At 35.4% G+C, this 26,545-nt stretch overlaps 1 protein-coding gene and 1 non-coding gene across 4 annotated transcripts in view; one reads left to right on the forward strand and one right to left on the reverse strand.

Annotated features, from left to right (window-relative positions):
- Positions 1 to 26,545, forward strand: part of Cdh18 (cadherin 18) — a 406,710-nt gene that overhangs the window by 175,027 nt on the left and 205,138 nt on the right. For all 3 annotated transcript variants that reach the window (XM_051150995.1, XM_051150998.1, XM_051150997.1), the window contains exon 4: positions 19,652 to 19,771. In XM_051150995.1, coding sequence (XP_051006952.1) covers positions 19,652 to 19,771 — 120 coding nt within the window. The remainder of the gene's footprint in view (positions 1 to 19,651; positions 19,772 to 26,545) is intronic.
- LOC127194075 (U6 spliceosomal RNA) lies at positions 14,344 to 14,450 on the reverse strand. Its single transcript, XR_007831215.1, has one exon. It is a non-coding gene; the product is annotated as a U6 spliceosomal RNA (small nuclear RNA).

The raw sequence follows: 26,545 nt of genomic DNA on the forward strand, positions 1-26,545 counted from the left end.
GTTTACATGAAGCTTTCTTACGAAGAAGAGAATTTCTGTTTCCCATTAGTATTGCAGATCATTTTAGTTTATCCCGAGAGAACTGGAGCCAGGTAGATCTTCAGCTAGTAGAGAAAGGGTGGAAATCAAGAGCAAGATGTTCTCAGCCAGAGCCTCTGGGGAGAAAACAATTTCCCAACTTTTTCCCTCTGCACCAGAGCTCAGGGACAAAGCCGTAGCAGTTCTTGGCAGATGCTTAGGATGTGTTCAGGCTTATTGGTCTCTAAGGACACTTAAAGAAAAAATTGGGAAAGAGTCTGTGAGCAAAATCTTGAAAATAATTCCCCATGCCCTGCCAAGGGCACATAGGCCATCATCACAATGTCTGTCCCTTCTATTTTACAAATATGCCATGCTTTAATACACCATCAGTTTCTTAAAAATCTGCTAACAGGCTGCCAGAGTGTGGTGGAGAATAAGAGCAAACACAAAACCACCAGGCACACGTGGAGATTACTAGAGAAAATGAAATAGGCAGAACTGTCATCAGTCAAAGGCAGTTTCCAGTGAACAGTACTAAGAAGAACACAGGAGGTGTTTAGATAATACATTAGAGAGATTAGGGGAGTTGGGTTCTTATGCTCTCTATTTAAAAAGTAAATTACAACAAAATCTACATATATCCTAAGATAGCACATGGTCACTATGTCAACTGGATTTCTATCCTGGTATAAGAGAACATGGTCTCAATGAAAAGCCTGTAAAAGTCACATTTATTGGACTTATAATAAATTATGGAAACAAAGTATGTCCCCAACAACAGAGACGAAGAAAGAAAAAATTCATGGAGCAAGAGAAAATGGAATTCTTTAGTTTCAGATAAAGAGATCCAGGGTTTATAACCTTCATGGAGCCTCCTCATTTGAAGGAAAGATAGGTAAACTAAGTTCAGGCAAATATTGACCATGTTTTCAAAGGCTGAATATAAAACAAAATTGTAATGGCTGATAAGGAAAATTGAGATGTTGAAAATGATTGAATGATAAGAGATTTGAGTCAATTCACTAAGTAGATGGCATATGATAACAATGATAAACCCTGAAACAGACATGGGTATATATATGTGATGAAATCCAAACATGCAAATTGGCATTTTTGAGTACTGGTAAGGATCCCATGTACTCTAAATAAAATCCACAAAGCAAGGTGAATATATTGGGCCAGGAGGCTGAAGATGATGCACCAATGTTATAGAGTGTTTTAGGTGACTGTTCCAGCAGCAAACTCTGTAATTTTCTCATTTTGGAAGCTGCTAACCTGCATTTCTTGTCTATTCAGGTAATTAATTTTATTCCTTCTCAAGTATCTGATGGGGTTGAGGACCAGATAGTTTAGTTTTATAATGAAGCTTAGTTGTTTAGGGGTTAAGATGTTTTCAGATCTAGATAGATGTTTTAAGTTGATAATAACAAGATGTGATGGAGTTTGATTTATATTCAGAATTCTAGATTCACCACTATAGTAAAGATGTTTTCTTCAAGGCTGCCAAATACAGATAACCAAAACACTCTAAATCTAACACTTATATAATTCCTGATTGTCTCATGGTTCTTCTTGCTTACATATATTACGTATAATAATATAAATGTATATGTGAAAAAAATTTAAAAAGAAATATTTCTAAGATATAAAATATGAAATATAGGGAAACTAATGAATAGCTAACATTACATTGATAAGAATGTGTGGGACACTTTCTGTAGGACAAAACCCTTAATTTTGAAGATAGTAAAATAAGACAGATAAGTGCTATCTTTGTACCCATGTGGTTCTAGGCAAAAATATTTTCCTGACAGCAATTTCTTTGAGGTCAGATGCCCAATATTAGAAATTACACTTTAGTTTTGTCTTTGGAAAAGCAGTAGCTAATTATTGTGACAAAGGTATATGTGATTGTATGTGTGTGTGCGTGTATAATCATCATAAAAATTCACATTGTATATTTACTATATGAAAGGTGATTTGAAATTGTGTGTGTGTTGCAACTTAAGAAGGGAGGATGATGCGTCAACTATTATTGAAGAAATAAAATGCTAATTTACTGCAGACATGGGAGCATCACAGAATAGCAGAACAGATTCTGTTCTTGCTGACTTTGCTTATCATGGTTACTAGAGACATAATCAATTATTCACGTGGAAAATATCTGTGATAATTTAAACATTAAATAGAGTTAAGCAGTTGGGAGGAAGGGTGTGTGGATCTCAAATCCTAAAGCACTGATTATTTTTAGAAAAGCAAGGTTTGTTGATTGCATTGTGGGAGATTACAGGTAATGACCTCAAGGTTTGTTGATTGCATTGTGGGAGATTACAGGTAATGACCTCAAGGTTTGTTGATTGCATTGTGGGAGATTACAGGTAATGACCTCAAGGCAGAACAACTACATCACTATAGCCTGGAGTAAGAAGATCTCCACCGATTGAGCCAGAAAGTTCTTTGGAAGCTGTGTGGCAGGACTTGACACTTCACAGAAGGGCACCATTCTCTGTAAACAAATATCATTCTTCTTCCTTTCTGACCCACTCTGCAAGTCGTCTAAGCACTGGAGAGCTGTATTTCACTGTTACTAAAGTACCATGCAAATGTTAGCTTGAGTTTCAGTCTTTCATTAGTTTGGTGCTTGCCGGTTATGCGAGGGTGGCTGGCTGGCAAGTCCCAGGGATTACCCTCTTTCCAATTTTCCTCTGTTAGGATTACAAACATATGCCACTCTTTTGCCTGCTATGTCACTACTGAGCATATACCCAAAAATGCTCCACCATACGTCAAGACACTTGCTCAACTGTGTTCATAGCAGAAACTGGAAACAACCTATCTAGGTTATCCCTCAGCCAAAAAATTGATAAAGAAAATGTGGTACATTTACACAATGGAATATTACTCAGCTATTAAAGGCAAAGATGTCATGCAATTTTCAGACAAAAAGGTGGAACTAGGAAAGATCATCCTGAGTGAAGTAACACACACTAAGAAAGACATTCATGATATCTACTCACATATAAGTGGGTTATTATCCATAAAGTACAAGATAATAATGCTACAGTTCACAGACCCAGAGAAGTCAAGAAGGGTCACTCAGAAAAGGAAATATAATTGACATCTGAAATAGACAGAGGGAAGGAATTGGATGGGAGAGGAGTTGGGGAGTGTATAAGGTGTATGGTTCAGGTGTGGGTAGAGTGGGGTTGGGAAGAGGACTTGGAGGGAGAATGGATATTGGCAAATTATGGGCATCTCTGGAACAGTGGAGGCTTCAGTGAGTCTATGGTGGTGAACCTAGCTGAGACTTGTAGTAGCAAGGCATATGGAACCTGAAGTTGTCATCTCTGTGGCCAGTTGGGACTTCCAGTGAAGGGAGACGGTCATCAACTCACCCATAAAACCTTCGACACAAAAAATTTTCTTGCCTGATAGAAGTGTAGAGATAAAGATGGAGCAGAGATTGAGGGAATAACAAACCAATGACTAGTACAGCTTTAGAGCCACTCCATGGGAGAGAGCCAATCCCTGTCACTATTAATGACATTCTCATATGCTTACAGACAGAGTCCTTGCAAAATTGTCTTCTGGGAGGCTTCATCCAGCACCCAATGGAAACAGGTGCAGAAAGCATCAGCTAAGTAATAGACTGAGCTTGGAGGGTCTTGTGAAAGAGTGGGAGGAAGGCTAGAGGGAGCTAGAATGGGCAAATTATTCTCACTTCTTATTAGAAGCAGTAATTCTGCCCTCTTTTAAGAATCTTGATTTGAGTGGAAATGTGAGATTCCTACTTGCTTTATCTTCTACTATCCTACAGATTAATTATGATTTCAGAAAACTTGCTATGATAGAAAATTTTCTTTCTGCTTGAGTGCTGCTAACTGCTTATTTCAAATATTCAAATCATACTTGTAATGAAAATTATTTGTACCCACAAAAGTTCTAATTAATCTAGTACTGAGATTTGTTCTTTTTAATATAGGCTTTCTTCTCTGAAAAATATCTCAAATTCTTCATCACAAATTGTACAAAAATTTGGCAGAATCTGAATGTAGGTCACCATAGCAACTGTGGGAATGATCTAACCAACAACTACAAAGAACACTTGTTAAACACTTGCTAAGTGTCAGCAAAATCTTTTATATTTACAATAATGTCATGCATTTGTCATAATTCTCATCACAGTGTCAACATGATGGTTATTCTTGGTTTACTGAGGATAAAAATAAAATACAGAATAGCCTTATTTGTTTAAAATAACATGATTATTAAGAAATACATGAAAAACTTTCAGTTAGGTATATCTTTAAGTCTTTTATTCCTATTTTAGAAATAAAATTAAAATATACATACAACTTATTTCAAGAACAATCCTTACAGAAAAATTCCAGAAGCACAGTGGTAGCAATATAAAACAGGAGATGCTACAGCATGAAGTTTAAAAAAAATAAAGTTAACTTTTTGACTCATTAAACAATGTGTATTTACTACTATTACATCCCACTGATTACCACATATTTGGAGGGTAGAATTTTCTACTGTTAAAAGATAAACTTATTCCTTGGACAAAGGAAGAAAAATAAAATCTTATATCTAATATTTATGCGGTCATATGGGGACATGATTTGAAAAAAAAATTAAAACTAAGATGTATATATAGAGTTAGATGGAGAAGTTTGGGTTTTTACATCAAAACATGGTGTATAAAATTCTCAAGAAAGTAGTAACATTTTTGTGTAATTAAAAGTATTATAGTAAAACTTACTTTTAGAGGTAGTAATTCTAATAATGCTGAAAGACAATGGAGAGGCCAGTGCAGGGTGAAGTCACTTTTTAGAGGGGAAAGGAATCACAGTGATTGAAATAAGGAGTAGATTTTGAATGTTGAAAATGTATTCATTCTTCCTACAATGAAGAACAAAACAAAGTAATCAAATTCATAGAATAATGCCACAAATACAAGGCCACTGTTTCACAGCCTTTATCTTCATCTGACTCTTCAGGGAAAAGAAAAGCATCACTTATTCTCTGCAACCAGAGGAGCCATGCATCTCTGGGCTCACCAACACTGTTTCAAAGAGAAGTTTTCCGGATTATTTCTGATATATATATATATATATATATATATATATATATATATATATATATATATATATATAATTATTGGCATCTCAATCACTTTAAAATTAAGTACACAATAATAGCCATTCACAGCAGTAGGGCCTAAAACCTCCTCAGCCGTAAGATTTTGCAAGTATCAGACATAAATGTCCTCCCATGGTGTGGAATTCAAGTCCTATCTTAGACTGGTAGGTTACTCCTATAGCAGTCATGCCACTACTGAGTTAGTAAGTGTATTTTGCCTGCCAATTTGTTGTGACAGTTCCAAGAGTTCTCAGATAGTTAAAACTGTTATTGTCTTTTCTTTAGCAGCATGCATAAGTATGAAAGCTTAAGTCCCAGATTGATTTATCTACTTGTATAAATGTATGTGAAGCCTTCAGCAATAGACTCTTATTATTTAGTTCTGATGGTTACCCAAGAGGAGTGACCAGAACCTATAGTTTTAATAGGTTGCAATCTGGTTTCCTGACAAATAACTAATGAGGAGTTAGTCTTTAGGTGATATTTAGAGTTCTGATCAATAACATTGGCTTTTAGTAACAAAAATATTCTGCCATATAGATACATTCTGTCTAACTCTTATTTAAAATATATTTAATTGGCTTATAAATTGCTAAATTTCAATATGATTTTTTAATATATTTATTATTTTGGGTAATACTTCTGTCTTTCCAGACTAAAATATTTTATGGAGCTATTCAGTATATAATCTCATATAGATACAACAATATATGCATTAATATCTATTGCAACATTATATACTATGTGGAAATAGTAACCAGAATACACATATATGCATACATAAAAATTTCCCTATTTACATATGAAACAATTGGTAATTTATACTATAGAATGAGTTTGTTTTAGAATATTCATAGCCATGCACAGAAAAATATCTGAAAGAGAGAAAAACATGTGTATATATGCATGAAAGTAATTGCATATGAAAAGTGGATTATGTGTTTCTTGTTTTGAATACCATGCTTATTAAAAACTACAGAAATAATTCTTTATGAAAGGCTAGCAAGAAACCTAACAGTAGGAGGCGATGTGTCCCTGACTCTTTCACCTGTTCTAAGAACCCTTTTTATCTTACTGGGGTTGCCTCATCCAACCTTGATATAGTTATGTATAGTGTTACTGTAAAGAGCTTGAAAGGAAGACCAGCTTACACATTCAGCAGCTGTAATAATGGATTATTCACAATGCCTAAGGCTTATCATTTAGAAACAGGATTAAAATAAGTGAACACTCCATTTTAAGTAGACAGTAAGTGATGACAAATATCCCTTTTTCCTCTACTGGACAAAGATACAGAAAAGGGGGAAGGGAGAAAGAGAATGTACTTGTGCATGTATACATGTTTGTATTGTTAGGTAATAAAAAAAGCATTGTGATAATAATGTCTACACATCTTTTCAAAACATGGAATGATTACAGAGAGGGTAATATCAAAAACTTTCTTGGTATGGAGGATTCTATTATATTATTTTTGAAACTACTCAGTAAAAAAAAAGTCTTGTGTGTTTTTTTTTAAGAGTAATAATCATCATAAAACAATTCTCACTTCGTAGATGGTTTAAAACAGATGCAAACATAAATCAAATGGTTCAGAAATTTTTCCTATATAAATCTTCTCATTTGTGTGATTTTCACAATGTAATATCTCTTGTTATCATATGTGAAATCAGTACAGCTACAAGTCTTGAAGTTTTTTGCAAATGCCCTTATCACAACAGGAGTGTTAGATTCATTCATACCTAATCCATGGTATTGCATCCCTCACATTACACCCAAGCCTGATATTTCCAGAGATTGCTAAATATCCTTAAAATTTTTTTAAGTCATTCACAATTAACAGTTGAGAATTACTAGCCCTGAGTATGCATGATAAGGAAATGACAAAATATAGAAGAATGAGTAAAAGAATATATTGTATAATTTGAAATTCCATACACTGTGAATTGCACAGTGCTGGCCATGATCAAGACACATAGTTTTTGACTAAAGTTATTCTACACTCAAAGGTGGTGCTGAAATATTAACTATCATATTCAAATTAATAAGAACACAATTGGAACAAACTTGTGGGTGAAATATAGCTGTCTTGACTATAGAATGAAGAACACTGGCTTGAGTGTTGAAACTTATAACTTCCAAAACTCAAAGAAATTTGGTTTTATAAACTTTATTTAGATTATTTGCAGTAAATCAGTGTAGGGATAGCCATATAGTTGCAGATGCATATATATATATATGCCAAATATATATTATCCTATTTACATCTACACATATTTAGTAAGTTTTAGTGGAGTAAAATATTGTTATGGCACTACTGAAGTCAAGAGTTTCCTGTATATGTCCAGAAGAAACATAAATTGTATCAATGCAAATTTAATTTTCTTTTCATTTGTTGATTATTTCAAAGTATCATCTTGCTGGTGCTGGTGACCATCTCAGTTCATTTCTCTTATCACATTATATACCTGAGCCCAAGTAACAAAACTGATGACTCCTCTCAGCACATATGCGAGTGGCCATACAATGATGGAGAGCTTGTGGGACTCGGGAATAAGCATATTTTAAAACATCAAGTCTATAGTAACTAACTATGGTCCCACATGAGCCACTTTATTTCTTAAAGAGAGTGGCTACCCCAGTGACTTAGTGTCATCCCACAACACCTCAATTCCTGAAAGTCCTGTCATGTCTCATCATCACTGCACTAGGGACCAAACTTCCAGCACGTGAGCCTCTAGAGGATGGCCTCTAGCAAGAGCAGAATTATGACAATAATGATCTTTCCTTCCCCCCCTCTCTTTTGAAAGTATTTTTCATTTCCATTAAATAAGAGGATAGGGTTTTATACTGCTCCAAGTTATTCTTACATTTGTATGAAATGTTTTGTCATTTCACGAGAGACACTAGACTGTGATATGAATTCAGTGCTTTAGTTCCATAGTCCAAATAAATACTCCTCATTGCACACAATGCTACCTATTATTTAGTTAGAGGTAGGTGAAAATATGGTACTTGAGAAATGAAAAGGAGAATAAATAAAACTTTATTTAAATGATGTTAACATTCTCACAAGGAGAGTGCTTAACTACTTAAGATATCCAGTTATTACAACAGGTTATAAAATAGAGATTATTAATCTATTATATACAATGTAAAGAATTATGTATATATCATTTACTATCTTTGGGTTCATTGGAACACTGAAACATTTTCAGGTATCGGAAAAACTATTTATTTTATATATAACCCTTAAATAATCTGTGTTCCTTGTTCCCTGTTCTATTTAATTAAACGTCCCTATTCCTCTTCCTGTTTCATAATCCTCTTCATCTTTTGCCACCGATCATTAAAGTCCAGGTTCTCTTTTTGTGTATATCTTGTTGTACAGCAACAACAGTCAGCAGCTGTGGTGTCTTTTATTGCACTGCTTGTAGGGACCTTGATTTAGATTTGCCCACATATCCCCAGAGCTTCACTCTGGACCCCTGCCAGGATTCAAGAAGCTGTATTCAAATATCCACCCTGGAGACATGATCTTGGGGATGATATGATTTTAGTATCATGAGGCTTGCATTACAGTTCACACAGCACATCGTTCTTACTTGAGGATTTACAAGGTGGACCTGAAGAACCATTCATTCATTGAACAAAAAAGTTGCCATGTTATGTAACTTCCTTCTTTTTCTTGTTTCTTTCTTCTCGTAACTTTTCTTAAACGCTAGCTCTCATCTTATAGAAAAATGCAAGTTTAGGACTGAGTTTGTTACATTTGCTGTGACCAACTACCCTACAAGAAACTTGAAGGACAATTTCTTTTGGCTCAAAGTTTGAGGAGATACAATCCTTTGTGGAAGGAGAGTGTGGCTTCTGGGCCACATTGTGTTCACACTCAGGAAACACAGAGCTGTTGCAGTTGGGATCTGAGGCTTGATATCATCCGTCAATACTGGATGTCAGTAGTCCATTTTGTCACAAAGCTTTTACCTTTTTCCAAATAGTCCAGAGCTTCTAAGGCAGAACCAACATCGAAGCATCAAGTTTTTAAGCACACCAGCCTACATGATATTTTACATTAAAACAGAACAAAACAAAACAAACAAGCACAAAAACAAAGCAATATTCACTGTGTTTATTTATGGCCTGGTAGCCACAGTATTATATTACATGGTCACACACAGTTAGCTTGTGTTTTCTCAAAGATCACACTGATGTATCACTTATGAGTAAAGCTGTGTGATTCACTTTGTCTGGTTTGAGGTCCCAGCTCCTGCCTTGAAAATAATAATGCCCATGTTTGACTCCAAGAGGAGAGGAAGGAGTGGTCCTCTTCACCTGTGCTCAAACAGCAGTGTTCCCAGAAGCTGAGGGAGAAGCTTCAGGGATTTTGTTTTTAATTTTAAAATGTTTACATTGAAGGATGTTACTGACAGAAAGTAAAGGCCAAGCCCAAAACGGAAAGAAATGTTTGAAAAGGAACCTCAGGAGTACTACGACTACTTCATTTTAGTCTGAAAGTTTTTTGTAACCTTCTCACTTGAAGCAAAACATTCTCCCATTACTGGTTCTGTAAAGACACAGCAATTTTTACCAAAACTACTTCCATTCTGAAGAAGACATTAGTTGAATGATAGACTCCTAATATGTGCAACACATTGTTTGGATATATGACTAAATTTTGTTGTTAACTGAATTGAGTAATGATGTATTTAACTTTTTCCTATGTATGAATATATCTTTTAAATAATTTTTAAATTAATTAATTTATTTATTCAAGTTACATTCCAATCGTAGCCCTCTCCCTCCTTTCCTCCCAGTCCTACCCTCCCTCTCTCTTCCCTCTCTATCCCCTTTCCCTACTCCTTAGAAAAGAAAGCTCCCCCACTACCCACCCCAGCATATCAAGTCATCTCAGGAATGAGAGTGGTTTGGCATGACAAGTCGCCAGGAGGAAGCTATCGAAAAGCATTCTACAAACTCCATGTCAGAGACAGCCCTTGCTTCCCCCTACTAGGAGACCCACATGAAGACTATGGTGCCCATCCAGTGCATATGTGTAGGGGTACAGTCCATACATGTTCCTTGGTCTTTGCTTTGATCTCTGCAAGGCCCCCTGTGTCCAGGATAGTTGGCTCTGTTGGTCTTTATGTGTAGCTGTTGTCCACTCTAGGTCCTTCTATTCTTTTCCAAACTCTTCCACAGGGTTGCCTGTGCTCTGCCCAATGTTATCACACTGCCCAGCATTTGCATGGCTTTTTGTTTGTTTAAACTGCATGTGAAACTCCTTCTTTTTCTTTTGTTTTCTTTCTTTCTTTCTTTCTTTCTTTTTTTTCTTTTCCTATGATGAATGTGAGAACCATTCCCACTTGAGACCAAATGACTTAAGTGGATGATCTCGGACATTTGAAGTAACATGAACAGAAAATTTTCAGCAGAAGCGTAGTGTGGTTTTGTATTGTGCCTCATGTATTTGGGTGTGTTGTTTTCATCTTCATTCAGTTGTAGAAATTTTTCATTTTCATTCTTTTTTTTTATTAATTTATTCTTGTTACATCTCAATGTTTATCCCATCCCTTGTATCCTCCCATTCCTCCCCCCCCCCATTTTCCCATTATTCCCCTCCCCTATGACTGTTCCTGAGGGGGATTACGTCCCCCTATATATTCTCATAGGGTAGCAAGTCTCTTCTTGGCTACTTGCTGTCCTTCCTCTGAGTGCCCAGGGGTCCCGCTCAAACTAAGGCACCAGCCAAGGACAATACAAGAGGTAAACTTTAAACCCCTTCCCAGATCTAGCCAATGGTCAGAATATTCATTTTCATTCTTGATTTCATCTCTAACTCAACTGTCTTAGTAGTTTGTTGTTTACTCTTTGTGAATTTATTTCTACTTCTGTTTGTTCCTTCTACTACATTATTCTGTTATTTCTAAACAACTAATTTAATTTATTTCATTTAGTTTATTGTGATCAAATGGAAATCAGGGTGTCTTTTCAATTATTCCTGTTTGTTAAATGTTGTTTTATGGCCCAATTTGTGATCAATATTAGAGAAATTTCCATGAACTGATGAAATTTGTGTCCTTAGTCTTTGAATACAATGTCCTATAGATATCTATTACATCCGTTTGGCTTATAATGCAATTTAGTTTAAATTATTCTGTTTAGTTGTTGTTGTACCTGCCTCCTATGACTTGTGTGATACCAGATACAATAGGGTATTGAAATCACTGAATGTCACTATGGTGGTCTAAGCTGCAGCTTTGAATAAAATACTGTTTCCTTTGTCAAATCAGATCACCTGTATCTGGTAGATTTTGCCTTTAATGACTATGGAATTCTCCTTATCATTCTGGAAAGGTTTTGTTTGAAGATCTCCCCCCCCCGAAAATACTAGAATAGCTATATCTGCTTGTTTCTTAGTTTAATTTGCTTTGAATATATTTTACCATCCTTTATTTGGTTTTGCATGGTTTCTTGAAGGTGATCAAAAAATTAATACTGTCTTATTATTCAATATGTTTATTGTGTCTTTTTATTCAGTGGCATTGAAATATATGTGTTAATATATGTAATTTTATTGATTTTGCTGTTTTTATATCTCTTTTGAATATTTGTACAGACTATATATTACTATATGGTCATTTGAGTGTGTTTAGTTTTCTTTTCTGATTAAAGCACTTCATTTACAATCCTTTGTAGAGTTGGTTTTGTTGTCACAAATTCCTTTAATTTGTTTTTATCATGGAACATTTTAATTTCTTTCTAATGTAATTGTTTGTATTTGTGTTTGTTTGTATGTTTGTATGTGTTTGTAGGCATGATAGTCTGGGTTAACAACTGTGGCTGCTCTGGACTTAGATAAAATCATTCTATTCCTTCTGGCCTTCATGTTTTCAAAATCATTATTTTGAATTGTCCGTAACTTGTTCCACTTTATTTTTCATAGCAACTATTACTATGGGATGTATATTTTTCCAGCTGACATATTGTTTTGCTTTTATTCAATGATTTTGTGTTTTTATGATTGGTGGTTGTGTTTCTTCTTCTTTTGTGTTCAAATCAAGTTCTTTTTTCATATAGGGAGGTCACAATATTCAGGAATAAGCTTACATACAGTAGGGATGAAATTCGCTTTCCTCTGCTTCTGTGGCATTTGGGGATATACTCACTATTCAAGGCTTCTGTTTTTCTTGTGCCTCCAACAGTTTGGTTAAGGAGCCTGGAACAACTTCATCTCACATTGTGGACCAGTCTTCAGGCTCAACAAAGAAACTAGAGGGCCACAATAAAGGATGTTTCATGTTTCTAAAATTTGTGTTTTGTCCAGTGGCTTTAGGATCCTTGGTGGTGTTCATGCTTATGTCTGTTAAGTACCAGAGGAAGTAAGGCAGACAAGGAGAAGGTGGGTGCCATGGACAAGCAGTTGAGTGACTTAGGTGGTCTTAATGCGTTAGCTCTAATGTAGTTCTATGGCAAGTGTCCATGTTCCTCTTTGTTAGAAGACAACAAGACATATGCCCATTCAATCTCCTTTTGACAGTTATGTGAGTTGCACTAATTACATGGGATATTGTCATGGAAGAAGAAAAATATAAGGAAAGTAATCACAAATTGAGTGTCATATCCCTGCAGAAAAGCAAATCTATTAAATTCTTGTGTCCTTTAAGAGAAGACTATCTATTAATTCAAAGCTCTATAATTGCCTTGGGTAGTGGCACAGGCCTTTAATCACAACACTCTGGAAGCAGAAGAAGGTGGTTGTCTATAAGTTCAAGGTTGTTCTGGTCTGGATAGTGAATTATGGACCAGTAAATTCTACAGAACTAAACACCGTCAAAACAACAACAGCCACAGTTCTGTTCATAGGCAGGAAGTAAGGTTCTATAGTGTAGTCATTGTCACTCCATAAACAGATATGCCCTTCTTTATTCAGTTAACAATCTGTTGCAAATATCTCTGTGACCATTAAGCAAATGTATAATATTAGCTATAATTTACTGTGTAAAAATCTATATTAATGCAATAAAAATGGGTTCAAAAGAGAGAATACATATATTTACAAATGTTTACATATATTACATATATATACATGTAAATATTTAATAATATATTTTATTAATTAAATATTTTTATTTTTACATATATATTTATATTGTTATACATATATACAATAAACTACCTATAGCAAGAAGAACAATGACATAATCAGGAATTATATAAATGCTATCTTGGTGCATCTAAAATTATGAATGTAAATCAGTCTCCATGACATATTGTCATTATCAACTCACATCTATCTAGACCTAAAAACATATTATTCCCTAAACTAACCTTCACTGTAAAACTAAGCTACCTGCTCTTCAACCCCATCAGAGACATGAGAAGGAATAAACTTGATTACCTGAGTATGCCAGGAGTACAGGTTAGTAGCTTTCCAAATTTGACTTGTAGATATTTACAGTTATATTGTCAATGTGTTTATTCTGGATTTATCTCAATAAAATAGGTGTGTTATATTTCTAAGAGAGAATGTTTTGCATAGTTACAATACTGAGTGGAGCACTTGTTATTATATCATAGTCCTATTTGATACTCGATTTTTTTCACTCTGGTACAAAAGTGTAGAAATAAAGGCAGTTATTGTTTTAATGTTATTGTTAGTATTGTGGACTTCCTAACATAGGTTTCTTTTTATTTTATTTTATTTTATTAATTTATTCATATTACATCTCAATGGTTATCCCCTCCCTTGTATCCTCCGATTCCACCCTCCCTCCCATTTTCCCCTTACTCCCCTCCTCTATGACTGTGACTGAGGGGGACTTCCTCCCCCTGTATATGCTCATAGGGTATCAAGTCTGTTCTTGGTAGCCTGCTATCCTTCCTCTGAGTGCCACCAGGTCTCCCCATTCAGGGAACATGGTCAAATATGAGGCATCAGAGTTCGTGTGAAAGTCAGTCTTCACTCTTCACTCAACTGTGGAAAATGTCCTGTCCAGTGGCTAGATCCGGGTAGGGATTTGAAGTTTACTGCCTGTATTGTCCTTGGCTGGTGCCATAGTTTGAGCCGGACCCCTGGGCCCAAATCTGCCTATCATAATGTTCTTCTTGTAGGTTTCTAAGATCCTCTGGATCCTTTAACTTTGCCATTCTCCCATGTTTCTCTCATCTAGAGTCCAAAAAAATATGGAACGCTTCATGAATTTGCATGTAATCCTTGCGCAGGGGCCATGTTAATCTTTCCTATATTGTTCCAATTTTAGTATATGTGCTGCTGAAGCGAGCACTAACAAAGGTTTCTTATTGTCTAAAAGAAGTTATTATTTCTTAAAGGCCTACCAACTCCACCCCAAGTAAAATATTATTTTTCGTATGCAAGTAAGGAAATCAGTCACTATAATTTCCTCTGCTCCGTAGATTCAAATACATGCAGATCTTTGGGATGTGTTTATCATGAAAAAGCTAAAGGCTACTTTTATATTTTCATTAGAGGCTTTGGCACAAGGACATTGCAGGCAAAATTATGTAAAACTATATTATCACAGGAGATTGATTACAAAATCATTTTAGACTTTTTTTTGCTTAAACCTAAATTGGAAATGGGGATTAGAAACAAGGGAATTGTGAGCTTTTAATCAAGTATTGATCATTTGTGAGCCATTGTTGGGAGGATTATTCTTTGTTTCCCAGAACAAAGCGAATAGTGATTATCTGAACTCATCTGAGTCTGATTTACAGGTGAATCTGTTTTATGGTTTCAAGCCTGGAGATAATGGGAGATAATGACTCAGAAATCTGTGCTAATTACTCCCCATTATGATTTTGTATCTTACATGTACCTATTGTCTGGCTATTGTCCTTTGCGTACTCAGTCTCTCAAATTTATCCCTAGAAAAAGTAATTTATTACTTTATAAAACAATAGTGATATAGTATATATTACATTGCCACAAATATTCATAGAAGTAAGTCTAAGGGTTAAAAATAAGGTGAATCATCTCAGGCAAATTCTCAGGCTAAGAATGAGAGCAGTACTAACTCTTAAGTAGAAGCATAAACACTGGGAGGGTAGTTTGATAACATGTTGATTTTGCAGACAAATGTAGCTTTCCTACTAGGGCCTGTGAGCTTTAGAGACATAGGTTGTTGATTAGCTTACTCTATGAGGTCTGTGTTCTTTTGTGTGCACTGGGCCAAACTCCTATCAGAAAGCATTGAATTATCTTCATAAATTTTTATGCGTATTCAGTATATTGTTGCATTCAGGACTCATCAAAGGACAATATCATAAGGACATTTCTCCTATAGTGGTTGGCATAGCAAAGAATTTGTTTTTATAACAGTGATTTATCTAGTCTGATCAATTTGCTTGAAAATTTCATAATGTCCTTTCTTTTTTAATAGCTGAGTAGTATTACATTGTGTAAATGTACCACATTGTTTTTATCCATTCTTCAGTTGAGGGACATCTAGGTTGTTTCCAATTTCTGACTATTATGAATAAAGCTGCTATAAATATAGTTGAGCAAGTGACCCTGGGGTATAGTGGAACATCTTTGGGTGTATGCCCAGGAATGGTATAGCCGTGTCTTGAGGTAGAACTATTGTCAATTTTCTGAGAAATTGCCAGATGATTTCCAAAGTGGTTGTGCAAATGTTCAAGCCCACCAGCAATGGACGAGTGTTCCCCTTGCTCCACATCCTCACCAGCATGTGCTGTTACTTGAGTTTTTTATCTTAGTCATTCTGATGGGTTTAAGATAGAATCTCAGAGTCATATTTAGTTGTCATTACTTACTCACTGAATACACACACACACACACACACACACACACACATATATGTGTATATATATTAAGTATAGGAAATGGCAATGTCGAAGAGAATTTGCTTAGTATTAAAATATCTTACTAAACATCTCAAATTACATATTGGCACAGGAGTCAAATTAGTCTTTAAGTGCTCTCAAAGAAGTATGCTCAATCACTTCTCATTGATATGTAACATGATAAAATGTGTGGTATTTAAAATGTGTGTGAGTGTGTGTGCGTGTCTGTGTTAAATTTCTCAGCATAGCACTTTGGAGTATAGAACAGCACCTTTATATTGGATGTGTTCTATTAGTACAGTTAGCAGAATATACTAATTCATATAAGATAGTAATTGATGAATTTCAGGGAAAGATAAGCTAATACCTGCTGAATCAATAAATGTTCAACAGGAAAAATGAATTCGCTAAAAGTTATAGTTGTATAAAAACAAACTATGGAAAATGTAGAATGGAAAAGTCAGCGTACTGTGAGACGAGTGAAGACAATCTCCCATGGTTATTTTGTGTCCAGAAGACGCATTGTAAAATGACCTCAAGAGATGAGCCAGCCCTAAATCTGACAAAGGTCTAGCATTCAGAACATGTAAAGAACTCAAGAAATTAAACATTAACAAACAAAATATTCCAGTTAAAAATGTGGTACAGAGCTCAGCAGAGAAATCTCAGCAGAGGAATTTGGAATGGTTAAGAAGCACTTAAAGAAATGCCAATCCAAGTGACACTGAGATTCCTTCTTATACTTGTCAGAACAGCTAAGTCAATGGCTATTAAGATTCACTTTTATTATTTTTCAGTATATGTACATGTATGTGTCTGTGTGTAGGTTGTGCATGCTATTGCAGGCATTCTGAGAGCCTAGGCCAGAATTATCAGATCCCTCTGGATGTGGACTTATAGGCGGTTGTGTGTTGCCTGACAGGAGTACTGGAAATTGAACCCAAGGCCTCTGGAAGAGCAAGAAACACCAAGCCACTTACACAATATTTACTTCTTGACACTTTACTTCAGAGATTCATTTGGGAATATATATATCTTTTCTCTATAGAGTTGGCTAATAAAAGTGCTTCAATTCATATAGATGCACCTGAAATGGGATTGAAATTCATCAAGGGATACATAAAAAAAAAAAAAAAGTCAGGAAAACTTGGAACAGTTTAAGGAAAGAAGAAAATTAGGACTGGACGGGGCAATTAAATATATAGATGTTTTTCAGAATACATAAATGTATTCAAATTGTATAGCCTTTCACATATCAACATAATGTTTGTAAATATCATTAGCTATAATATTTACAATATACTTATTGAATTATTAAATTAAGTGGTTTATAGTAATGGCTTTTACATATCCCATTAAAATACATATTGTGTCACTGAATACATTTTTTCATTTAAAGAAAAGAATATAAAACTTATTTGCCTAATGAGAAATTTCAAAATGGATCATCAAATTAGTGCATATATATAAAATTAAAAGTGGTCATTATTTAAACACATCTGTTAAATAAAATGGAGATAAAGTTTGAAAGTTTGTGTGTGTGTGTGTGTGTGTGTGTGTATGTGAGTGCACATGCTTTTGTGTAGGTGTGTGTATGTGCGCGTGTCTTTGTGTGTGTGTGTGTGTGTGTGTGTTTGTATGTTTCACATGCATGTACTCTTGAGTCACATGAGAAAGTCAGATGACAATTCACAGAATTTTCCATCATGTGGGTTTAGAGAGAAATCTCAGGTCACTTATCTTGGGAGCAAGTAGGTTGTCCATTTGAAAACTGTGGCCAGTCTTAAAATAGTTATTTTTCTGACAGCATAAATGTATAATAAGTGTTATCTCAGTTATTTTTAAAAATTTTATAACTGTTGAGTGAATAAAGTGTGACAAAACTACTCAACAACTAAAGTCTGCTTTTATTAGTCTGTTGGTGAAATTCTAGTCTCTCTATGTAGCACAAAATTTATGCTGAGTCTTAATGAGTCTTGCTTTCCCCGAAAGCCTGGGGAAGTCTTCTGAGGAGTCAGCCTTAAGAGCCTCCTTCCTTCAGAGAAATATTTTCAGCCTTCATAAGTCTTCAGCTTATTTTTATCCAAAGTTTTTGCTCACCATCAATTCTCTTGGGATTTTAACAGAGCTGTGAACTCTGACAAGTTATGCATAGCAATTGGCAATCTCAGAGAGTATTTGCTTAGTATTAAAATACCTTATTAAACATGTCAAATTGGTCTTTAGGGGCTTTCAAAGAAGTCCCATCAATTGCTTCTCATTGATATGCAACTGGATAAAATGTGTGGTATTTAAAAAAGCATCATACAAAGAAAAGCCAGTTGAAGAGAGTGACACAGTACATTCCCGAGAGGAAAAAGGGACTTAAGGTTTATTGTAAAGAAGATATTTTGAAAGCTTTTTTCATGTATTTAAATCTTTTCAGATTTGTATAAAACATCAGCTGAGAGGAACTAATCCCTAGACTCTGTACAGGGAGTCTGTGCCATAGGAAATACTGAGAATAAAACGTTGTGTGAGAAATGGCTTATGTACTTCAGAATACAGTGTCTCCAGAGTTGCTGTTTTCAATAGAAATGCTCTGCAAACAGAAAATATTTTCACACACTTAGGCTAGATTTCTCTAAGGAAAAGTCAGTTAGGCAGAGAACGTGATGTAGGCCCAATATGCCCTAATCAAAACAAAATCATTCTCTGAATTATTAGATTCAATATTCCAAAAAGATTCATGCAATTCTAGACCTTATTCTCTAAATCTTCATTTAATGATTTGGTAATTTTCTCATTTTTTACCATTGACACAATTTCCGTTCTAACTTTCAATAAAGGAACTGAACATTTCACTGTGAGAGGATCATTATTGACAGAGAGATGATGAGGAAAAACATGCTACACATGTATTCTCACCTCCACTCATGTGCTATCTGTCTTGAACATAGAACACATACAATAACAATGAAAAATAAATAGATACTGATTTTTCATATAAACTTTGAAATAAAACTATTCATTAAAATGAACAAAATAACTCATTCATTAATTTATTTTTAAATGTCAACAAGTAGAACACTAGGAATAATCTGATTCTCCCAAAATAGTAATCTGTACTAAATTTCTTAATTTTTTTGTCATATAAAGAATTATAATACAACATCTAGCAAGTGTTTTATTTGAGATTATTTTTGTTCTATAGCAAAGATTTGTGTCATACTACCTTTGTGGTAAAAACAAAACTTACCCATGTTCCATTCAATCTTATTGATAGCATAAAGGGGAGATAAGCAGTAAATCTGCTACATAAACATAAGAAGCAATATTCAATAGGCAGGACAGCTGCCTCAGTTCTTAAGAGCATTGGCTACCTCCCCAGACAGCCTGAGGTTAATTCCTAATGACCACATTAGGGTGCCCAAAACTACCTGTCACTCCAGTTCTCAGATATCCAATGCCATCTTCTTGCTTTGTGTGCCCCTGCACTTACACATGGATATGCTCGCATATAGACAGACATAAACATGCACATGATTAAAAATAAAATTGAAAATAAGTCTTAAAATAAGAATTACATTTTGTAGGACAAAGTCATTTTAGAAGTGCGCTGAAGTTTAACAAACTCTTTTACTGTGTTCACACACTAAAATTTGTTTTTTTGAATACACAGGTACCTCTGTTCTGCAGGTGACAGCTACAGATGCAGATGACCCCACATATGGAAACAGTGCACGAGTTGTTTACAGTATCCTGCAAGGACAACCTTATTTCTCTGTAGATCCTAAAACAGGTTAGTGCATTTATATACATTGTTGTGCAAGTGTTTCTGTCAATAAAACAAAATGAACCTCTTTTTATTTGTGCTTCTACTAAGAAAATGACACTTAATACCTTTAAAAATATTGCTATTTTCCTAAAGCAGTGTAAATATCAAGATAACTGTTTATTTCTACTATATATACCAATGGAAATTTGTCATTGATTATTACTATAACATATAATAACATCTCTTTTTTGAAAAAAAATAGTGAATATTTTATTAATTGAATAGTTCCACATATTTTGATTTACACATCAATTTTAATTTTCTATCAAGTAAGGGAAGTTATTCAGTAGAATTTCTAGTACTTTATAAGAATTTGGTTGTGAAATATCTTCTCTGGAACTCATACATGAAGATATGCATGTATATATGTGTGCATACTAAATATAAGTATATGAGGTACAGTACATTGAATTACCTCTGTGTCTTCCCAATGGGTTTCCTTTTCTGAATTATACATCCTTTCATCACTCTAATGTATTAATTATATAAATTAAGATAGCTACCAAAACTATTAAGTGTCTTTTCCTACTCAGATAAACCTATGAATTCTCTATTTTTTTCCCCTTTTATTCTGGTAAATAGAGACATTCTTTCATCCCATCATTCGAGTTACATAACTCAGTAGCCTTTTGTTTTATCATCTTACTTCACAAAACATCAAAAGCTAATGTCCTGGCTAACTGACTTCTCAGTAAAACAAGGGAACTATATACCAGTTTCCAACACATGAGAATGTTTAGTAACGTGCAACTATCTAGTTCTACAAAATTGTAAACAATTTCAAAATAGCTTTCAAAAAAAGTCCAGGTGGTTCTGCAGACCCCTGTGTGTACTCTGAATCAGTTAACATGGAACCTTCTTGGAAAGTCCTGTAACTATATCCAAATAAGGTGTGCCTGTCCATAATGTCTCCTTTAATATATTACATGGCATATAAGAAATCAATTTATCTAGATGAGAGAAACATGGGAGAATAGCAAAGTAGAAGGATCCAGAGGGTCCTAGAAACCTACAAGTAGAACATTATGATAGGCAGATTTGGGCCCAGGGATCCCACTCAAACTAAGGCACCAGCCAAGGACAATACAGGTGGTAAACTTTAAGCCCCTATCCAGATCTACCCAACGGTCAGAACATTCTCCACAGTTGAGTGGAGAGTGGGATATGACTTTCTCACGTACTCTGGTGCCTCACAGTTGACCATGTCTCCTGGAGGGGGAGACCTGATGGTACTCAGAGGAAGGACAGCAGGTTGCCAAGAAGAGACTTGATACCCTATGAGCATATACAGGGGGAGGTAATCCCTCTCAGGAATAGTCATAGGGGAGGGGAATAATGGGAAAATGGGGGGGGGGAGGGGAGGGAAGAATCGGAGGATACAAGGGATGGGATAAACATTGAGATGTAACAAGAATAAATTAATTAAAAAAATTTTAAAAAAGAAATCAATTTATCTATATATTTAGTACATTATAATTAAATTAGAATTACATCATTCTCCTCCTATTTTTTCCTAGCAATCATTCCCAGGTACCTTTTACCAACCTCTCCTTGCTTCTTCCTAAACAAAATTGATAACCTCTCTTTTCATTGTTAGTGTTATAGACATTTCTATGTGTGTAAATATATATGCACAAATATTTGAATTCCTTGCTCTTTGTGTATGTTGGTGTGTTGGGTTTGTGTGTGTGTGTGTGTGTGTGTGTGTGTGTTTGTGTGTTTTGTGCTTTGTCTTTGAAAACTTTGTATTGGTTAACTACTTAAGAGGGTTCATTCATAACAGAAATTAGAGGGCTCATTCCTGAGAGAGATGGCTTCTCCCTCTCCCATCAGTAGTTGCATATAGAGGGCTCATTCCTGAGAGAGATGGCTTCTCCCTCTCCCATCAGTAGTTGCATATAGAGGGCTCATTCCTGAGAGAGATGGCTTCTCCCTCTCCCATCAGTAGTTGCATATAGTTTTGATATTGTTGTTGTTGTTCTTGTATTCTAAGATGGAGACCCATGACATTTTCCTGTTCTGCATTAGAATGTGTTTTTTATTGATTGATTGATTGATTGATTGATTGATTTTGGTCTATGCAGTAATTACTAGGGATCTGTCACATCAGACATTCTGGTATGCAATCTCTAATAGTCTTTTGGATCCTTTAATGAAATGGTCCCTGCGCCATAGACACAGAAGCTCTAATTGTAGGTGTGCCTGTTGGGGTTGTATTCCCCACGGTATGGTGATTTATGTATCATTTTTTCAGCATTTGGCTTCGGTGATGGTTTTTATTTGTTGTAAATAGAAGCTTTTAAAAGATTAATTTTTAATTTATTCACTTTCAGTCTGTATTGTAGCCCCTTCCTCATTTCCTCCAGGTCCCACTCTCCTGCCTTCTACCCTCCAACTCCCTCTCCTATCCTCAGAAAGGGAGAGCCCTTCTTCCCTATCATCTGACTCCAGCAAATCCAGTCTCACCAGAGCTGCCTGCATCCTCTTCTTCCCTGACCTGGCAAAGGTCACCAGACCAGGGGCAAGTGATCAAATTGCAGGCACCAGAGTCCCTGGCAGAGACAGCCCCTGCTCCCCATATTTGGGGACTCACATGGAGACTGAGCTGCCTTTTGAATACATCTGACCATGGAGTCCATGTCTGCTTCATGCATGGTCCTTCATTTGCACAGCAGTCTCTGCAGCCCTCCTGGGTCCAGATGTGTTTGGCTCTGTAGGTCTCCTAGTGAAGCTCCTGTCCCCTTTGGGTCCTTCTATCCCCAACTCTTCCATAATACTTCCTGTGCTCTGCCAAAGTTAGCTGAGTCTCAGCATCTGCTTTGATCTCATGCTGGATGGAGAGTTTCAGAGGTCATCTATGGTTGGTGCCCCTGTGTTTCTCTCTTTATCCTCTTCCAGAGTCTATTCTATTTGCTTCTGAATGTAAATTACCCATCCTCCCTAAGGTCCTCCTTGTTAATTAGCTTCTTTAGACCTGTAGATTACAATATAGTTATCCTGTACCATATGGCTAAAATCTACTTATAAGTGAGTACATACAATGTGTGTCTTTCTGGGTCTGGGTTACCTAACTCAGGATGATCATTTCTAGTCCCTTCATTTGCCTGCAAAGTTAAAGATTTCCCTGTTTTTAATAGCTGAGTAGAATTCCATTGTGTAAATGTAACACAGATTTTTTTTAATCCATTTTTTGGTTGAGGGACATCTAGGTTGTTTCCAGATTCTGGCTATTATGAACAAAGCTGCTATGAACATTGTTGAGCAAATGTCCCAGTTGTATTGTGAAGCATCTTTAGGTAAATTCTAAGGAGTGATATAGCTGAGTCTTGATGTAGCACTATTCCCATACACCGGCCAGAATGGCTAAAAGCAAAAACTCAAGTGACAGCACATGCTGGCAACGATGTGGAGAAAGGAGAACACTCCTCCATTGCTGGTGGGTGTGCAAACTTGTACAACCATTTTGAGAAGCTGTTGTGAATGAGGGCGGGCAGCTATGCTTTTCTGTGACTATAAGGTTAAGATCCAGAATGTAAAAAGGAGTTATGCTCATCTAGGAAATTGGCAGTAGCATATTTCTACCTAAAGCCCATTATGTTCCTAACGCTGGGCAGCTGGCTATGTTTCTGTCACTGGCCATGATTTCCCTCATGTCGACTGAGCTTTGGTTAGTCCAATTAGATAGCATCAACAAGAGAGTGCCACTCACCATAGCATTCTGTCCACCTTGACATCCTGGTTATTGTTCTTCATAAGTTTTGCAGCTGGACAAGAGAGCATTTGGCAGTTTGCTTAGTGTTTTTTGGTCTATTCAAAGAAACACTGCCAGGAGGAAGTTTTCATGTCTGATATAGCTGTAGTCATTGGAATTCTGTGTCCTGAGTATGCAGTGTCTTCAACAATGGGCTGTTACCTTCAGTCTCAAAGTGCCAATCAAGCACTACATCCACACTCGGTATTGTTAAGACAGTTCCTTGGATTTTGCTGTCCAATCATTTGAAGATTTGCAGTGCTTGGTATAGGGAGTTTATTAGTTAAAAGAATTCTTCATCATGTTGATGGTTTCAAATCCTGTCTGCCACAAATCATCCTATATAACGGCACACACATCGTTAAGAAGATTCAGGTCTTAAGCACACGTTCAGCACCTTTGTACGACTAGATTATTCTGAGTAGTTTTTATTATCACGTGTATAAGAGGATTTCACTAAGTAATCTTCCTCAATTTTCCTAAAGAGTTTCAGCATTCAAATTCAGTGTCTTGAAGAGACCTGAAATTTTCTGTATCTCTCATTTTCCCCAAGTGAAAATACGTAGCACCTATATTAAACAAGAGAAGTATTAGTGAAGAATAAATTCACATAAAAACATTCATGTATTGACATATTATGTATAGTGATGATAATATAGAGTAAAATATTTCATCAGTGATATAAAAAATAAGCATTAAAAACATCATTAGAGTGATATAAATTATTCAGTTATTTTTGTTCCAAGATATTACTACATAATTAGGGAAAATTATTTTGAACATGGTTTTAAAAATGTCTCAACAGAAAGCCACATTTATGGTTTTTTTTTAACATTGTTTTTCAACTGAAAATTTGTTGAAAATCTGAATCACCTAACTATTTGAGGTGCTCAGTTTCTTGTTTCCTCTAAATACTGCTTTTTTAAAATACAAAAGAAATAAATTTCTACTTTAAATACTCTAATTACTAGATGAAAGAAATAAGCAGATAAACTGTAGCATTGCTAAGTTTTGTATTGTACACTCACACATTTCTATATATAAACACATATGTACCTAAATAAATCCATTAGTCTCCCATATGCTAGTCAAATGTTTACTTATAAGAAAATATCAAACTCATTTAACAGTAAATGGAGGCAAAGACACCTTGCATAAAATGTATTTTACACTTTAGTGCTATTATGCCTATTATTGATTAACAAACATCAATTCTTTGTGTGTATCACTGTGGGAAGGGTTGCATATGTTTATGTGTGGGTACAGGCTAATGGGTGTGAGTAGGAACTTGTGTGGGCATGCAGGCTTTTGAAGGTGATGTTTCCCTGCTGTGCATGGCCCTCATTTGTGTTCTTTAGCAGTTCTAATCAGCGTGCCTTCAGTGACATAACATTTAAACATAATTAGCATTTGAGTATAGTTATATATTTTACAGGTAAGTTAAGTAATGATTAACAGAGTTTTATCTCAAACACAAATAGACTCTAATACACTTCCTAATGTATGACAGTCTATTAGATCCGGCTGCTCTTTCTTTCCTTCAGAATGTGTAATGTGTTAGATGAAACACGAAACACAATGCTTCCATACTGAACTGTGTTGGTGTCAGCATTTCACTGGCTAAAGCGTCATGGGACCTCTGCATCTATCTGCCCCATAGGATGCCAGCAGTGAAAGAAAGTATTTTTAAAGTTGTATTAAGTCAGTAAATGTGTTAGACATTTATTACAGAAAGTGCCAAGAAGAGTTCTAACATAAATACTCCTTATTATCTTCAGAGCACCCACTTTTTGGCTACTTGTGCTTAAAAACATTATTACCACGCAATTAGGCATTCAAGCGTTCTCAGAACTAACGGACATTGTTGCAGTTGGGTTTCAAAATGCCTGTGATATAATCTGAACAGACACAGTGAAAATTAGACAATCAGTTTGCTTTGATGGGACGTTATATAGGAAGTGTGGGGATACTAGTCATTTGTAAGGGAGGGCTTTAGTAGTAAAGCTTAATTTCATTCTCCTAATTGAATAATCCATCTCTAAACATTTCCAATTTTATTGAAGAGCAATTATAATAATGCATAACTTTTGGGCCCAGATATCATAGAGATTTCAGCGCTTGTCATTAAATGTATTACTTGTGTTGCCTTGTTTTCACTACGTTACAAGGTACATTTTGGTATTCACCTTGAGTTTATAATAATGAGTTCCCAAAGAGACTATGTCTTTCTCCTGTATAAGCCGTATTATAGTAGCTGCATCAAAAGGATAAGAACTATGGACTGTTGGCCCTATTTCATAGATAATATTTTAATGACATATAATTTTAGCTTGAAATTCATTTCTTATTAATATGAACCAAAATGCTTATAATTTATAAACTGTGTAACCTCTGTTATATTTGATATGATGTTCCTGACTGTATAAAGCAAGTGGACAGCACCTACTGAAGTATTATTGACTATAAAATTTATTATTATTATTACTATTATTATAATTAATTTTTCCAGTTGTTTCTCTGTGTATTGCTGGCTGTCTTGGATTTGCTCTGTAAACCGGGCTGGCCTCAAACTCACAGAGATAAGCCTCCTTCTCCCTCCCTGAGTACGAGGATTGAAGGCAAGCACTGCCGCCCCCACGCCTGGCTACTAAAGTATTAATATTAACATAAATTACCACTTGAAAAGTAGGCACCCATACTGGAATAACATACAAAATCACTATTTATGACAGAATAATATGTACAAAGCTTTGCTGTAGAGTAAGCAAATAATATTTACCATTACTGAAAGCAGAAACACTTGAGCAAAACATTTGATAAAAGTTGCTGTAATTGGAGTACCCTATTAGAGAGGAATCTGGAGGGATCATTGTCTAACCCAGCAGAGACCTCAATCTTAGTTAGGTCATTATATTGTCAACATCATTAGAAGCAAACTATTATGTTGAAGATGTCTGTTCTTCTATCAGGTCACGACTGTAGGAGCT

The sequence above is a fragment of the Acomys russatus genome, chromosome 9, assembly GCF_903995435.1.
Source record: "Acomys russatus chromosome 9, mAcoRus1.1, whole genome shotgun sequence".
NCBI classification, from domain to species: Eukaryota; Metazoa; Chordata; class Mammalia; order Rodentia; family Muridae; genus Acomys; species Acomys russatus.